Genomic DNA, 18,048 nt, shown 5'->3' with positions numbered 1-18,048 from the left:
ACTTAGGAGGGTCAACTAGAACCTGACTCAACTCCGGAAATTCAACGGGCACCTGACTCAACTCTGGAAGGTCAACTGGAACTAGGCCTGACTCTGGAAGGTCAACGGTGACTAACCCTGACTCTAAAAGGTCGACTGTGACTAACCCTGACTCTAGAAGGTCAACTGGGCCTAACCCTGACTCTGGAGGGTCCATGAGCACCTGACTCCACTTTGGAGGGTCAACCGGAACCTGACTCAACTCTGGAAAGTCAACGGGCACCTGACTCGACTCTGGAAGGTCAACAGGAATCTGATTTGATTCTGGAGAATCAACTGGAACGTGACTCGACTCTGGAGGGTCAACAGGAATCTGACTCGAATCTGGATATTCAACTGGAACCTGACTCATCTCTGGAGGGTCAACGGGAATATGACTCGACTCTGGAAGGTCAACCGGAACCTGACTCAACTCTGGAGGGTCAACAGGAACCTGATTCAACTCTGGAGGGTCAACGGGAATATGACTCAACTCTGGAAAGCCCACTGTAGCTGCCATCCTCTGCAGTGGCTCCGGGCTGGTGGCCATCTTGCACAGTGGCACTAGGCTGGTGACCACTTTGTGCTGTGGCGCTGTGCTGGCGTCCATCTTGCCTCATGGCGCTGGGATGACGGCCATCTTGTGCAGTGTCACTGGACCTGCAGCCATCATGGGCAGTGGTGCTGGGCCGGCGACCATTGTGCGCAGTGGCTCTGGGCTGGCGGCCATCTTGTGCTCTGGCGCTGGGCTGGCGTCCATCTTGCCTCGTGGCGCTGAGCTGGCGGCCATCTTGTGCAGCGGCACTGGACTGGTGGCCATCTTGTGTAGCGGCGCTGGCTCTGCAGACTTGCGCCTCCTTTCCCCTCTCCGTCCACAATGGTGTGACGGCGGTTCCCATTCGAATTCTGGGTCGACGGGGGGCCATATTGGAGAGTGATGCCAGACCTCCTCTCAACCCCTCACTCCTGAGCGACCTCCCCTGGTCCCACGAAACACGACCAGGTGAGTACCCTTGAAACCATTCCTCACACGCTTGGTGACTGGGGAGGAAATATGAATAGACATACTGCAGGATCTCTTTTGGATGGAGTCCTTCTGTGACGTTTCGTGTACCCAAAGAGACACAGGGAGAGCGAGAGATCCAATTGTAGGTATTTTAATATATGGTAATACAAATCGTAGTCGAATACAGCCAAGGTCAAAACCAAAAACACAGTCCAAACAAAAAAAACAAAGGAAAGGGACAGGAAAAGGGAACTCAGAATGCGAGATGACTCGGAGGACGAGCAGACAGGAAGAATCTCGGGGGACGAGAAAGCTGGACAGACGAAAGGTAAGGACTCCATACAAACAACAGGGAAAGACTAGTATTTATAGTGAGGCTAATGACAATAAAGTGACTGTACCTGGTGCAATTAACAGGAGTGCAATTACTGTGAACACAGGACCAGACTATAGGAATTCTAGTGCCTACGGTGAAGTGCCTAAGGGGAAGTGAGGCCACTAGTGGACACCCAGGGAAACAGAGACTAGACAGCGTGACAGCTAGATAACCTTTTACAGATTCACAGAACTTTTATAACTATGTCAGATTTGTTATTTTTTTGATAGGACAAACATTCTCCATAATCTAGCCTAACACGGTGGAACTGAGAACAAGTCAGTGTTTTGTTCCTTATCTGGCTCGGCTCGGTGTTCATCTTCAGTTCTCTCTTCACAGCAGTTCAGTCAGTGTACTGTTTGAGTAAATGAATTACTCTGGGATATTGGTTTGTTTGAACTCAGAGGGAGTGTCAGCCACATTAAAAAAAGTTAACATCTTAAGTCATTCGTGGATTAATGCGTATTGGAGACGCAAACCGTTTAAAACGATTCAGTTCGATTTGGTGAACTGGTTCAAAAAGATCCGGTTACATCGAATGATTCGTTTGCGAACCAGATATCACAAACTGCTTTGTTTTGAACTTTCTCACAACAGAAACGGAATAGAAGACAATGCTGAATAAAGTAATAGTTTTTGCTATTTTTGGAGCAAAATGTATTTTCGATGCTTCAAAAAATTCTAACCGACCCTCTGATGCCACATGGACTACTTTGATGATGTTTTTCTTACATTTCTGGACATGGACAGTAGACCATGCACAGTTTCAATGGAGGGACTGAGAGCTCTCGGACTAAATCTAAAATATCTTAAACTGTGTTCCGAAGATAAACGGAGGTCTTACAGGTTTGGAACGACATGAGGGTTAGTTATTAATTACATAATTTTGATTATTGGGGGAACTAACCATTCATTTAAAAAAAAAAAAAAAAGTTAGTAGTGAGAGTTGCAGCTTACCTCATTTTTTACAGATGAATACCAGTGAGACTTCTATAAAATGACTTCTATGTCACTTCTATAAAATGGTCTCAATGAAATTGCAGTCGGTTTTGAAAGGCGAGAAAGTATGTACTAACAGGGTGGAAAATTACTTCAGGGACACGGTTATTGAAGAAAATTGCAAAAAATTACTATATTTTCACATGAGTTATATGTATGATTAGAGCCAGTTTAGCCTAATCTATAACATAATTAAAACAAATTTTGAGTTTTTTTTTTTTTTTTAATCATTTTATGGTTTATATTTCTTGTGGAAGTTGATTACTTTGCACTGAGGACATACTAAAATTGAATGCATGTACAGTATCAATGAAAAGGTGTGTAAAATAAAAAATTGTATTTATAATTTCTATTATCCCTATTTAAGTTATAAAGAAGACCTAAATATACAATTTAAGCCATATCTTATAAATATGTGACTAATTTTAGAGAAAATATGATGAAATAAATCATTGGGACATAAAAGTCACTGTATAACAGGAATGACCCATAAATATATATATATATATATATATATATATATATATATATATATATATATATATATATATATATATATATATATATATATATATATATATATATATATATATATATATATATATATATATTTATATATATACAGTTGCACATCCTGGATAAATTAATGAATGAGATTTGCTAATGATTACTGTATCATTCTCAGTTCACTGTTGTATTTGTGTGTAGATGTGTTATGTGGTATGAAAAACAGACAAGCAGTATGATTTAAAACTGAGAAAGCCCAAAACACTTTTTGTGTGCCCAGCTCACTGAACCCTCTTTATAATGTCAGATGCTCTTGGCATAGCCGGAAGCTTAATATTTGCCATCTTATTGCTGAGCTGAGCTTAGCTGTGAATAAAATTATCAGTATCTTGAGCAAAGGATCACATTCAAAGTTCTGCAGTCAACATTACAGGCTTTGTTCTGTGTCTTGCCGCAAACAAGTTTTCAGAAGAGGATCAGAGAAAGAGGCTTTGTACACAGCCCAAGTTATCAGCTATCAAAGGAAATCATACTAAGTGCAGCAGGGTCCATAAATGGATTTTCAATTTCTTAATGTATTCTCATTATGGCAGTACACAGACAATATATGATGTAATTTTAATCATTATGTGCAATGTGTGTGTGTACAGTATAGAGATAGACCGCATCTAATAAAAAATGAAAATGAAAATTACTAATCTTATCACTTAGGAAAATAATACAACAGTTTCACACAATTTCAGACATTGGCATATTAGTACAAAATAATCGTCCAAACTCGTTCCACACTAAGTTTGATTACTTAAACCTTACAGGGCAAGGTTTCTTAAAATCCATAAACTTAGGTATAACCCATAAACTTAGCAAAAATCTAAAGTTGGCAAAAGCACACCACCACTTCAGTTCATTTATTTCTAATTAGTTTAAATATGTGTGGTTCTGGATTGTCTTTGACACATAATTGTTTTAAACAAAGATTATTATTCCCATTGTCAATAGCTCATCAGCAAATATTAAACTTTAATAATCTGGTTTGGATCAGTTTGTACGACTGCCAAGACGTGTGTGTTTTAGTGATGTTTATCTGTTAATGATCAACGTGAGATTTTTTTCTGACCCCGTCTGACCTTTTGCTGGGGTCTTAACATGAAGGTGAGGTCATAGGTCATGGGTAGCTACTGATTTCAGTTTGTCCTGGGTTTTGTTAACATGGAAATCTCCAGAAGAAAGTAAATAAAATGTGGTGTTCTCTGCAACAAGGAAGTGAGGCATCTGTTTCAGATAAAGAATGTTCTTATGTATCAGGAATTTACCAGATTACATATGATGCAGATGTATTAAAAATGATCCTTTTTTTGGTCCATGAATATGGTTTCAGGCATCTTTGAATCCACATACTGTTGCTTTTTCAGACAAGTCCACTTCAGTGCTCAGTACAGCAATACTGTGCAAGATGTGTGACTTAAACCGACCACACTTTAACCCCATTCACTTCCACTGTAAAACCCCTTACTGCCACCAAGATTTTTACATCAGAAAAGATACTGCCAGTTTTCTATCAGAACATTTTCCGTTCAGTTTATGGACAAGTTAAGGTTTACTTGAACCCTAAAACACAACACAATGCAATGCAGTGCACAACATTTACTTTATAAGGGTCTGAGAAAATTTGGATTGTTCACATTTGATCCAAAAATCCAGCAAACTGCTCTTAGACCCTTGAAAAGTGTGAAAAAAAACAGATTTGAGACATTAGTTGTCTTTCTCCTGCTCTAATGGGAAATTAGTCATGTGTGGGAACAGGCAGCATGAAAATGGCATGTAATTTCATTAAAAAGCATGACGTTGTGTTGATGTGTGCTGTGTCAAAGAGCCCCATCAATCTCAACATACCAGGGACCAGTCACGTTTCACGGCACAGGTCACATTTCACCTGCAAAAAAAAAGATATTTTGGCAAAGAAACCAAAGCCTTGTTACTGTTTTTATAACATTGGGATGTAGTTTTATTTTATTTTTTATTTTTTTGATGATTCTCATTAATCATCATGAGTATAAATGCAACACCACAAATGCTATCATAATGAAATATAATATACAAAGAAAATATGATTGATTGAAATATGATGATTTTTTGTTAACATTGTAGTAATGACAGATTTTTGTTCATTATTGAAATGACATTGTAAAAATAATGTTATAATTTTAGAACTGAAATCAAAAGTAAACTGATGCGAGGGAATAAAAATTAACTCACCCAAAAAAAAAAAAAAAAAAAAAGAATTATCATTTATATAGTTACACTACAACATTATACTTTTAAAACAAGAAGATAATCAAAGATTATCAAACCTAAACAGAGTACAAATTGATTGAACAAGTAACATTAATAAAAAAAAAAATAGATTATGGTTTGCCTGCTGTTATATTTATTTTTTGTCAGTGATTTCACTTTCCATCATCTCACTTTAAGTGAATCTGTAAAAACACAAATAAGTTAATAACACTGTTGAAGGTGATTATAATTTGATTCACATTACTGTTATACAATTATTTTTAATAAGTATAAAGGCAATACCACAAATACAACATGATGTTTAATTTACAGTCATTACGGCAATGTAAATTTTTGCACTGTGGAAATAGGCTTAATTGTTTTTAAACAATTACATTTTTAAATGTTTTGTTAAATTTTTTCATTTACAGTTACAGTTACAGTTTTAGAATTGAAATCTAAGGGGAATCGAATAAAACTTGATTAAACTAAACCAATAAATTAAAAATATATTTAAATGAATAATTTAAATAAATGTTGTATACTTTTTGATAGAATTATGAGGTATTATTATGATAAGTTTTAAAGTCTAAAAACTTTAAAAATGAAACTTCATAGTTCAATTTTCTTGTGATTCATTATTTGTAAGTGGCCATGAGACAGTGGAGGGCTTTTTTCAACAGTGAATGTGTGGAAGCACATAAAAGAGCTTTATTGGTCAATATCCCTCCCATCCAAAGCTAAAGATTTATCATCACTCATATTGACTTTTTAACTTTGACCTCTCTTTCTGCCGAGTACAATGAATGCCTTGAAACCGAGATGCCTGTCTGAGCTGGACAGGAATAATCAATCTCTCCCTCTGTTTGCTCCACCCTCCCCATCCTGCGACAATGAAGTGTGTCCATTCATGACAACTGCTCATCCCCCAGCTGTCTGCACTTGCCTGGCATGTGCCCTATGACATTAGTGGATGGAGCAATGAGCTGTTTTCTGGGGTAATGTAACGCTGTGCCCTGATGTGAGGTTTCAGGGTGATGATCCGGCGTGTGCCTGAGCTTCTGTCACCCCATATGAAGCCAGTTTTCTAATGGATTTCAAAAAAATTTAGCCAGTGGTTTTCTCCTACTTTCCCTCTGGGATATAGCTGTGATTGTGGCTGGATTCACATCATTAAAATTCCAAGATGCCCATTGTGGAATCTAAGCTTTTTACGAAGATTTTTTGAGCCAAAAGTTTCCAAGAGAATCCTTTCAGTTGAGAACAGTTTACATCTATTCTTTTATCTCACAATCTTCCCCTTTACAGCCCCAATGTCAAGGTTCACCCATGAAATTGTGCGGCAAGAGTGTGTTCGGATGAAATCACTGACATTCAAGCATGGAAGTTCGTTGGCTGGTGAAGTTAATGAGCATTGATGGTTTTAGACTGTTAACCAGGATTGGAGGTGCAGGACAGGCTCAGATCTTTTATGGCCCCGATTATGTTATACTTTTAAGCAAGAAGATAATCAAATATTCTTAAACCAAAACAAACATAATGAATAAAAATGCCTGACAAATCGATCATTACATGTTACTGATTATTCAGGGGTTGCCCACTGTAATGCTGTCTTCTTATTTTACAGTCTTTTTGGTCACACTTTAGCTTGGGGACCAGTGCAAGCGATGAACTACAACTTTTACCTCATCCAGCTGTGAATTTGCTGCTTATTAATAGTTAGCAAGGGATCTAAGACATAGTCTTTATAAGTACTAGTAAACGAACAATTAATATGCTAGTAATATGCATGTTAAAAAGCAACTGTGAATTGGTCCTTAAACTAAAGTATTACTGTAATTTATTTTACCATCATGTAATGCTAATTTAAGGATGACTTTTAAAATCATCAATATTTTAATAATACTGTCATTTTAGCAAGTTATGAAAAAATATGCACATTATAAATTATATGTTTGACTTTAGCTTTGTGTTTTTTTGTTTGTGTGTGTTTTTTTTACATAAAATACAATGGATTTTTATGTTAACATAACATAACATAACATTATATAACATAACATAACATTTTAAAATGATATGGCATAAATATAATAAAAAACAGGCAAAATGTTTGGTTACACTTTATTTTATGGTGTCCTTGTTACATGTGTTACATGTGCTTACTATTATGAGAACAATAAATTATGCATAATTACATGCAAGTAACCCTAAAATAAACCCCAATTCTAACCCTAAACATATAGTAAGTAGTTAATATTACTCAGTACATAAAGTTATAATTTCACTGTATCAAGAACATCTTAAAAGGGTCATATGATGATGTTAAAAATAACATTATTTTGTGCATTTGGTGTAATGAAATGTGTTTATGCAGTTTAAGGTTAAAAAACATTATTTTCCACATGCTGTACATTATTGTTTCTCCTCTATGCCCTGCCTTTCTGAAAAGCTTTTTTTTTCTGCAAAGCTCATCTTTCTGAAAAGCGAGGTGTGCTATGATTGGCCAGCTATGCAGTGCTTTGTGTTTTGCAGAATGCTTTAAGTGTGTGGAAATGTAACGCCACTTGCCTTACTGTGATTCGTTTCCCGGTCAAAACACCAGAAAGACAAGACAAAAACAATAAAACTCATTATAAACTAGCTATTTGTTGCATCCAGTGGGGGCATAATTATGGATTATAATGATTTATACTCTGTTTTTATGCGGTGCGTTGCATCGCACCATGTAAACATTAAACCATGTCTGCATTTGTGATCAGAGAAACGACAAACAAACTCTACTAACCCAGCAGTACTCAATTCCAGTCCTTGCACACCCCAGCTCTGAATATTTCACTCATCTTTTTTTGTTAACACACCTGATTCAGATAACCAGCTCGTTAGAAGTGAGCTTCATGCATGAACTGTGTTCCCATTGATGTGGTCCCTACACAGTGTTCATTGCTCCCTAGTTTCTGAGCAGGGGAAATCTGCAGAAGTTTACCTCACTTCAGAACAATCATTTAACGTCTTCAATCATGGACAAGTGGTACATCACATACCTCTGTAAAAAAATACAATTTAAATTCACGTCTCGCACACTTCAATGCACTTTGAATGGAATATATACGCTTCAAATTGGAATCATGGTGGAATATCCTGGAAAGTCCACTTCGCAGGGCACTTGTGTTCGAATAGAACTAACGTATGAAGCCATAAGAGAAACATACAAAATGTGCAGAGAAGGGAGGTGCGAGGACTGGAATTGAGAAACATTGCTCCACACGGCTTAAAACTCGCGTTTGAATCATCAGTGGCAAATCCTTTACATATGTAAATGTACTTACAGGCTGAGTTAGAACAGCCGGCATTGTAGTCTTCTCTCCCAGGATCAGGAAACAGTCCTACATAAAATGGGCTGCGCACTAAATATTTGGGTTGAACTGTTCTGGATACAACTTAACCAGTGTCGTAAATATAGGTTGTTTGTGCAAGCACCTTATTACGACCTATATTTACGTTTTAAAGTCAAGCGCCCTCTAGCGGGCGTAAAAATAATGCCAGTATCGTGTTGCGTCTGTCATCATGAATTGACGTGTAACGTCATTACCAATCAAAATGCACATTTATTTAAATGCAATGTGTGGGGGTTTTACACCGATCTCACAGTATTTCCTACATACTTTACTACTGTAGGTGGCTTATTCGTTCGAATGACCACACCTAACCCCACCCCTAAACCTAACCCTCACAGAAATCATGCTAAATTATGATTTATTGAGCATACATTTTCATGCACGTCCATTCCTGGGATCGAACCCACGATAGCATGATTACATATCAAGGTATAACGCAATAATCTACTAACTGAGCTACACAAAACACAAACCAGAGGGCAAATAAAAGAGTACAAAACATTAATATGAAAATGACCTTTTGCCTATAGGGGCGCAATTGTAGTATACGCTCTGATGGGTCATATTTCAGGGAATTGGACAAACGACCTATACAAGCGTATTGGTTGGAGGACAGGTTGATAAAACAGCATCTCCAGAACATGGCAGTGGCAGCAACAGAAATAATCAAAGTTACCCTTCTTTCTTTGCATGAACATTTGGTTGGTGTTATGCAAATTTTCCCACATAGTGACGTAGACGTGGGGGTGTGTTAGAACGAGCCATTTTAGGGGTGTGTGGTTAACTCTTAACTCTTTGGATAAAAGTGTGTGCTAAATGAATAAATGTAAATGTAAATGTAAACTCTTAACTTTTATAAAGAATATCTCTTTTAGTTTGAGACTTTAGTCTTTGCAACTACAGATCTTCTTTATGCACCAAGAGTTTGTAAAAAGAGCTTTATGCACCAAGAGCTTGAGAAAGTAAAACTTAAAATCACATCATATGACCCTTTTCAAATAAAGATTAGAGTAAGTGTTTCATTTATGGCTAGTTACTTTTAAATATGCAGACTTTACTGTTGTTACTATAGAATGTTTGTAACCATGTCATCTTAATATAAAGTGTTAACTTGTTAACATTAAGTCACAATACAGATTTTGCAATACCAAAAGGCCGGGATCCTAATAACATAAAAACATGTTATTGTTTTCTCCCAAAAAAGATTAAATAATATATTTATTTGTATATATTGCGTATTGAAGCCTAAATACCACTAACTACACTTATAATGTGGTATAGAAATAATTTTCATTCAGAAATAGCAAGTACATTTTTTAAAAACTTTAACAAAGAAATGTTGAATTAAATTTAATATTTAGAAGAAACTGTGAATAGGTTTTTTTTTTCTTTTCTTTTTTTATTAAGTTTTACAGTGAAATCTGTTTTAGAAAATGAAATATTTTTGTCCTTATAACTGACAGGTTGCCCTAAAGATCATGGGCAGAACAGCATTTATGCATTAGCACTTAATTAAATCAGGTAGTAGGAAGTACTGATTGAAGATCAGATTTCCCCCGCCAGTGAGTTCTGACTTACCCTAGACTAACTCAGTGATTAGAGGGGCTCTCAGTTTGACTCTGTTGACACAATACAGATTATACAGATTTGCTGGCTTACTATTGTAACAAGACTTGATAAAGAAAAAAGGATTTGAACAGGAAAGGAAAGAGCCGTAGCTGAAAGATCTGAAAGTAAGAAAGAAAACAAAAGAGAACTGAAAACAGAAATGCAAAAGAACAGACAGATGTGTATCAGGAACAGATTTAGTGGCGAGAGGGAGAAAGCACATGTACAGAAGCGTTTGTGGTCGATAATAGAGATGGAGTTTTTTCCACTGTGATCTCAGGTTACTCGCATTGACCTTTAGTGGGCGATATCACATTTTGGCACAGAGAACATGCATGCACGTGAACAACATGCTACATATTCTGCTCTCTTCTCCAGCATGACAAGGCATGTCCTTGGTGTACTGTATATTGCCAATAAACATAATGACACAGTCAGATCTTGCTTACAGGAAATACTTTCTCCAAACCATCTCTCATTTTAGACTATTATGAGGCAGCTAGTCACCTTTGCACTGAAGAATCAAACAGCTTTGATTGTGAGAAATATTATTATTATATTTTTTTTTTACAGGCATACATGATTAAAGTAATGCATGCATATGGACCATTATGCCATAAAATGTGTTAGAAAGGAGACTGTGGTTGTCCAGGCCTGTCCGCTTCTGTTGCTCATACTGTGTTGTACAGTATGATGATTTGTAACACTATGAATGCAGCTTTAATGTAAATTAACTACATAATTAGTGCCAGTGTACGACAGTCTAAAGGCCCACTCACTCCAAGAACAAAAACTTAAATAATGACAATGAACCTGAAGTTATAGTCAGCATCAGTAGCCTCATAGGAAGTGCTCTAACATACTGTACAGCGCTGTTGCACTTCAGGTGTCCCGAGTTTGAGTCCCGGCTGATGGACCTTTCCTGATCCTGCCATCTACAGTATGTCCTTCCTGTCTACATACTGTCCTATTGTAATAAAGATAATAAAATATAACAAAAAATATTGACTTTTAATAAAAAACATGAAGTTTAAAAAAAAATCACTCATGGAGTCCACAACACAACTTATTCAATAATTATAAAACAGTAACAATAAAAACATCAGAATCCTCCCTTTAAAATGATTGTCATTTTAACAATTAAAGACTGAAAGTCTGTAAAAATGCTATTACAAAAAGCAGTTAATTGCTTGACCCTTTGCAAAGACCCGCCCTCCTTAAATTGTCCTTCAGAATTTGGTAATTTTTAAAGAAATACAAACAATAAATACTGCTTTGTGGCTCTTAATGAAAGATCACTGTATTGCCTCACGTGAACCAATCCTCTTTTCCTATGTACTTAAAGCACAAAATGAACATGAATGAACATCAGAAAGTATTATTTCAAGTGTGGAATGCACCATTTTTTTCTAGTTTAAGTCCAGAAAAGTTAATGTACTCTACTGTCTGATTTGTGGTTAAGGCTAGAAGGGAAACAGCTGTGGCTTCTGGACATTCTGACATTATGATTGGTCAGATCGCCTGTCAATCAAGCTAGTTACAAACAGTAAATTATGGAGTTTTACTGTAAATTTGTTAAATTTCTAAATGTTGCTACAGATGTTTTTTCAGTAGGTTTCTTCACACAGATTTTGGTCTATACAGTACACCTTACTTTAAATCTTGCTGCGAGAATATAACTGCAGTAAAACACTTGACAATGAACATAATGTTTTCACTTATTTGTGTGGACACTATTAGATTCATCATTGTAGTTGTATGCAATTGTTATAGTTTATGATAGAGAGAGAACTGTCATATTTTAACTGGTGTTTGACAAATATATAGTATGAGGTTCAAGCTTACTTAGACATTTTTTTACAGTTACTAATGTTAGGACCATTATTCTCTCTCAAGTTATGAAAAACGGTGGATAATTGGGGTATTGTGTGTTGTAAAGTTAAATGAAACTCCTGTTAAATGCGTAGGAGGGAACGCAAGGAAAGAAATGGAACATTTTTAACTGCATATACAAGATGATGAAAGCAGCGGGAATATCCCAGAATACTGAACAGCTCAGAACTAGCATTAAACCAATAAAGACATAATACAGTAATGCACAAAATGCACCCTAGGTTGATTTATGGACTGTTTAAAATCATAAAAGCTTGGGTCTTGTTGAGATGCTAGCCTGTCACATTGACAGTGACACTGCCCTCTCTCATGTTATGTGACACTTCATATTGCCCTTCCCTTGAACTTTCACACCACTGATCATCTGTATCTGTGTGCAAGAAAAATATTCAAAAGAAACAATATGATACATAGAAACATCAAAAGAACAATAAATTCTGAGAAGGAAAAATAAGCAGGAAGCAGAGCATTAGAAAGGAAAAGACAGTACTGTGTAGATGAGTGAGTTCTGTCTTTAAGAAACGGAGGATAACCGCCCGACTAAAGGTCAACCATGCATGAGAGAGATGTGATGGAGAGATAATGGAAAAGAAAGAAAGCAATACGGAGAGGCAAAGGAGTTACAGAGGAATAGGGGTTTGGTGGGGGGATTGATTCTTGACAAAGAACATCTCTGTCCATGATGGTGTCTGGTGTCCCTTGTCCAATGATTCACTGTGTGTGTGATTGAGTGTGTGTGTGTGTGTGTGTGTGCTTATGGACTGGCATGTTATTTAGAGACTGCACAAGGAAAAGGGAGTGGATGTGAATTGAAAATTTTAATTTCCGGGCAGTATACCTGCAAACACAATTCAAATATCATCAAGAAACTTAAATATTGTTTTCAAGATAATTACTAGTGCTGTCTGTTAAGGTCAGTGATTTGAACAAGCTCATAAAAATATTCATATTCTTACACTGAAAAGGGACCTGAAATTAGAGACCAATATATTAATTATAGAGATTTAAAATCACATTAGTTTTTAACGTTAACTCATAAACTTTAAAGACAGACCTACAGTACTGTGAGCAATGAAGCTGCTACTGTATTTAATCGGATTTTTAAATCACCATGTTTAGCAGTGCAGATCCTGGTGAGAAACTACATTTCCCATGATTCAATACATTTGTCTTACTATGGACTGAATAAGGTTTATGCTTCATATAGAGAGATATAATGTAATAATATTGATTGCTCATTCCGTTTGCAGTGTCTTACAGCATAACTCATCAATGTCATTATGTTCATTCTTAAAACAAAGTTTTTGCCTGATTAGATTTGGTGACTAGATGATGGGATGTTGTGCTTTTTATCCGGTGTGCATCATATTTGAAGTAATGGTTTACCATCGGGTTTGGGTTTCCTGAACTTAAGGAAGTTGAGTCACTTTATACATTAAAAATAGATGTTTTGCTTCATTACAGTTAATCAGAAGGAAACAAGATCATTCTAAATTAAGCCTAAAAAACTGTGCCAATAATACATCCAGTGCAATCACAGTAAAATTGGCTATTGCTATGTCAATCAATGCAATTTCAATAGTGAGTCCCACATTTACATATACAGATAAATTAGCAGTGTGTGGCCATTGGTCCTCTTAGCAGCATAAAAAATAAAACTTTTCAATATTTCAAATTATGCATTATGCATAACCACTTAAATCTGTCACACTGTTACCTTATATAAGCTCTCTACACTACACAATAAATCTCTTATGTGTATACACTTTATTATAGTGAAAGGAGCACTCAAAACTCCACACTGAACAATAAACTCATGCGTTTTGAGCCATATTGAGTGGATTCTGACTAAAATGTATCTTTTGTCATGACATCAACAGAAATGAACTGATATGTCTGTGATTGGTTACATTGCTCAACAATGCAAAAACATGTTGTAAAAAGAAACCTTTGATGCTCCCTAGAGTGCAAACACAAATACGCAGTGGAGCGTTTGCCAGGTCTGTTTCATCAACTTGATAATATTACAGCTACACACAGGGTAACCAACATCTTTATTAATAGTTTTATACCTCTCCATTGTTTTAAAACCAAATATTTCATTCACAAAGCTTTATGGGATTTTAGTTCTTTTTGTATTTTTGTCTTATTTCAAATTGTTTTGATTGTTCTATTTTTTTAAAATGCAGTTTATTGTAATGTAGGTATGTATGTATTGCTTCAAATTTAAAGTTTGTAATATTTGATTCACCTCATCGCTGGTTGGTTTGGTTCTTGGATTACAACTCTTTAACAAATACCTTTTAAAGATTCCTTTCAAAATAAAAATGAATGGAAAACATACTTCTGCAATCAAGGTTACAGAAATGTCCTAAAACCATATTTGACAACCTCCTAGAACAACCTATAAACACCAATGCCTGAACAACCACCCTGAATCCTGGCAACTGCATACTGTCTCAAAACATTAAAACGAAATATTAACATTAAGATAAATTTCATCCTAGCAGCACCTTGCAACCATCAACACCACTGTGGTAGTGACTTTTGCATGGGTAATAACACTCATATTCATTCAGATTCATTAAGCACAATCTCTTTTTAAACTGATTCTAAAAAATAATTAATAAATTGTCAAATTCAAGCAACAATACTATTTCAGAAATTTCCTCTGCTTAAGTTAAATTATTAAGCGTGCCACAGAACTAGCTCACATGCCCAAAACTCCATCCAAAATGTTTCATGCTGCAGTACTTTGATCAATAAATCCATACTCAACATTCACTGAAGCTTAGCCCTTCCCCAAAACCAAACCCCCAATGACCACCCCACCCATCCCACTACAGCCAGAATATCTGATGATTTTCAATGTGTCTTTCCATCTGTCTATGGTATAACTTACACCACCCATTCACACACACACACACACAGTGGGGACATCCCATAGGCGTAATGGTTTTTATACTGTAGAAACTGTATATTCTATCGGCCTTCTCCAACCCTACACCTAACCCTAGCCCTCACAGGAAACTTTGTGCATTTTTACTTTCTCAAAAAAAAAAAACTCATTCTGTATGATTTATAAGTGTTTTGAAAAATGGGGACATGGGTTATGTCCTCATAAGTCACCCTCTCGTTGTAATATCTGTGTCATACCCATGTCATTATACAGAGTTGTGTCCAGATATGTCACAAATACAAGAGCACACACACACACACACACAGTAGCCTGGGGTGATCCCTGTGCTACTTGGGCCGAGCTCCTACCTCTCCAATCTAATCACAGTCTCCTGCACTAGCTGAGTGTCCATTAGGTTTGAGTCAGGACAAAGCCTGTTTATTACGGCCCCCAATTGAATCAAAGATAATCAAATCAAAAGAATCATTTTTTTAGCTTGTCGGCGAACAGAGTTCACAGGGCCAAGACAAAGCTAGTCTCAGTACTAATGTGCTTTTACTCAATTTTAAAATGTTCACTGTGCTGTTTTTGTGTCTTTAATTTTGGAATTGTTTTAGAAACTAATGACTAGAGACCTAGATGGAATCTGGTAACTTTTTCCACTGTTTTTCAACGGATATTAGCTTTTTTTGTAGATCCAAATTCCATGTCAAGGTCTGCTAATGTTGTAACTAACTTGATCTTTTATTAAAAGTTGCCCAAAAAATCTGTCATAATTAAGTCACCTTCCCTTCATTCCAAACCTGTATGACTTTTTTTTCTGTTGTTCTGTGGAATTCTGAAGAATGTTTCAACTGCTTGCATCCCTACGATGAAAGTCAATGGGACCAATATGAGGATGAGTAAATAAAGAAATTAAACACACCTGACCTTATTCAAGCAGAATTAATCTGTGTGCTCTTTTTTGGTCTCAGTACCATAATTTACATGAAAATGGTTTTATGAATGATTTGCACAAAAAATATTATTGCAGCTGTTGCAGTAAAAATATGTGTAAAACATTTATAACTAGTTTTATTTAAATTGTACAAAAAACAAGCAAAGTGTCGTTCTTGTGTTTCCTTTCATATACTGTAATCACTGCATGATTTATGCATTTTTTACTTTTTCATGCCAATTCCTTCTTTTTAGCAACTGACAGATTTTGTCTTTTTCTTTGTCTTTGTCCCTTTCCTCCAACAGATATAGATCCTCCCAACAGCTCAAACTTTCCTTTTCCTCTTCCATATGCTACACCTTCTCCTCTTCCTTTTTCTTCTCCCTCTTATTCTTCTTCTCGTGCTCCATCAGATGTCTTGTATACAGTCAAGTCTCCTCCTGACAGTCCTACGGAGAGCGTGACCACGGCTGACCCTGGGCTGAAGAGACTCCATGTGCTGAGTGACAACCTCATTCCCATCTACACCTCTATACTGGCTGCAGTGCTGTTGGGCCTGGTGGCCTTCATCATCTTTAAACGGTGAGGAGGACCATATTCATTCTCTCCCTGAGCTGTTTTCATCTCAACTCACAAAGAATTGTACAGCTATGTAGGCTTCAGTTCAGCCATATTTATAAACTAAAAAAAAAAAAAAAAAAAAAAAAAAAAAAAAAAATGCTATAGGCTGTTCTTCCATCTGATCCATTACAAGCACATTGTTTAATATGTGGAGTAAAACAGAGACACTGATCTCAGATTAGATTAAAAACATAATTTTCATTTCTGATTTAAAGCCTTAAGCAAATCTGGAAATATAATAATCAAGACCGCATATGCAAATATGTTTTTACTGACTGATAACAATGTAGAATGAAATTCAAATAAGGCAGATAGTTTTCTGAGCAGACACAGATGGAGGTTGTGGGGGTAAGCGCTATGTAAAATATTACAATCACAGCTGGAGGGCATAATTTTGACCCGCTTTGGTTGCTCCAGGGTGTGAATGTCCTGGTGCTTTCAAATCATTTCTTGTTTGAGTGGTCCAACACCTCCATTTCTGGCTAAATCAATAGGGTGATTGTCTGAGCAATGGCAGGGTGAGGAAGAGTGGTGCAGGAACTTCACACTTCAGTTTTAGGTTAGAAATAAATACTGATTTTCTAATAAATTGTTCTGATGCTTTCTTGGATATCTTTCAGGTGGAACAGTTGTAAGCAGAACAAGCAAGGAGCCAATAATAGAGCGTGCAGTGCAAACCCTAGTCAGACCCCTTCTCCTGAGGGAGAGAAACTCCACAGTGACAGTGGCATCTCAGTGGACATTCAGAGCTTACAGGAGGGCCAGGGGGCTCCACATACAGGTAAAACTCTTTAAATCATATACTGTATATATATATATATATATATATATATATTTTACATATTTGCATATTCTGCAAGAAGGGAGCCAATAATAGAGCGGCAATGGTGGCAATGGTGGTGGCAATTATAGGGGCCTATGGCTAAGGGGCAGTGTTGGGAACGTTACTTTAAAAAAAGTAATTAGTTATAGTTACTCACTACTTGTTCCAAAAAGTAACTGAGTTAGTAACTGAATTACTCTATAATAAAAGTAACTCGTTACCAGGGACTCGTTACCTCGTTACAGTAACTATTTGCGATACTGTAAAAAAAAAGAAAAAAAAAAAAGAAAAAAAAAGTTGCTACATGTCAGAGAATTTGTACTTTTTTTTCTTTTTTTTTTTGTTGCAGTTTTCACAAGTCAGTTGAAATGAGTAGAAAAGACAGGTACATAAATGTAGAACAGACAGGTACATAACTTTCAATATTTATTGCACGTCAACAGACAGCAAGAGTTTTATTCTGCACTTCAAGTATTATCTTTGTAAGAAAAGTGTTTTTGGCCACTAGCTTTGTAGATGCGTGTCACACATTACATGTACACATTACATGCACTTTCTTGCCTTTGACCACAATGAATTTGAAGTAGCGCTTATATCTTGACCTTGAAAATGCCAACGTTTCATCGGATTGCTCCTGACTCGCCATCTCTGCTGCGAATCTCTGTGTAGCTGTTGTGTGTGTGTGTTTGGCA

General features: G+C 36.4%; 1 protein-coding gene across 2 annotated transcripts in view; it reads left to right on the top strand.

The window, feature by feature from the left end:
• The window catches only part of LOC113111904 (tumor necrosis factor receptor superfamily member 16-like), a 40,779-nt gene that overhangs the window by 18,272 nt on the left and 4,459 nt on the right, over positions 1 to 18,048 (top strand). Inside the window, exons 4-5 of one of the 2 annotated variants that reach the window (XM_026277097.1) lie at positions 16,326 to 16,494; positions 17,154 to 17,314. In XM_026277097.1, coding sequence (XP_026132882.1) covers positions 16,326 to 16,494; positions 17,154 to 17,314 — 330 coding nt within the window. Of the gene's footprint in view, positions 1 to 16,217; positions 16,495 to 17,153; positions 17,315 to 18,048 lie in introns of both variants that reach the window. The other variant, XM_026277096.1, reaches the window with a different exon arrangement.

The sequence above is a fragment of the Carassius auratus genome, chromosome 12 (assembly GCF_003368295.1).
Source record: "Carassius auratus strain Wakin chromosome 12, ASM336829v1, whole genome shotgun sequence".
Taxonomy (NCBI): Eukaryota; Metazoa; Chordata; class Actinopteri; order Cypriniformes; family Cyprinidae; genus Carassius; species Carassius auratus.
The sequence above is the reverse complement of the archived record's forward strand: the minus strand, read 5'-3'. Positions and strand labels throughout refer to the sequence as shown.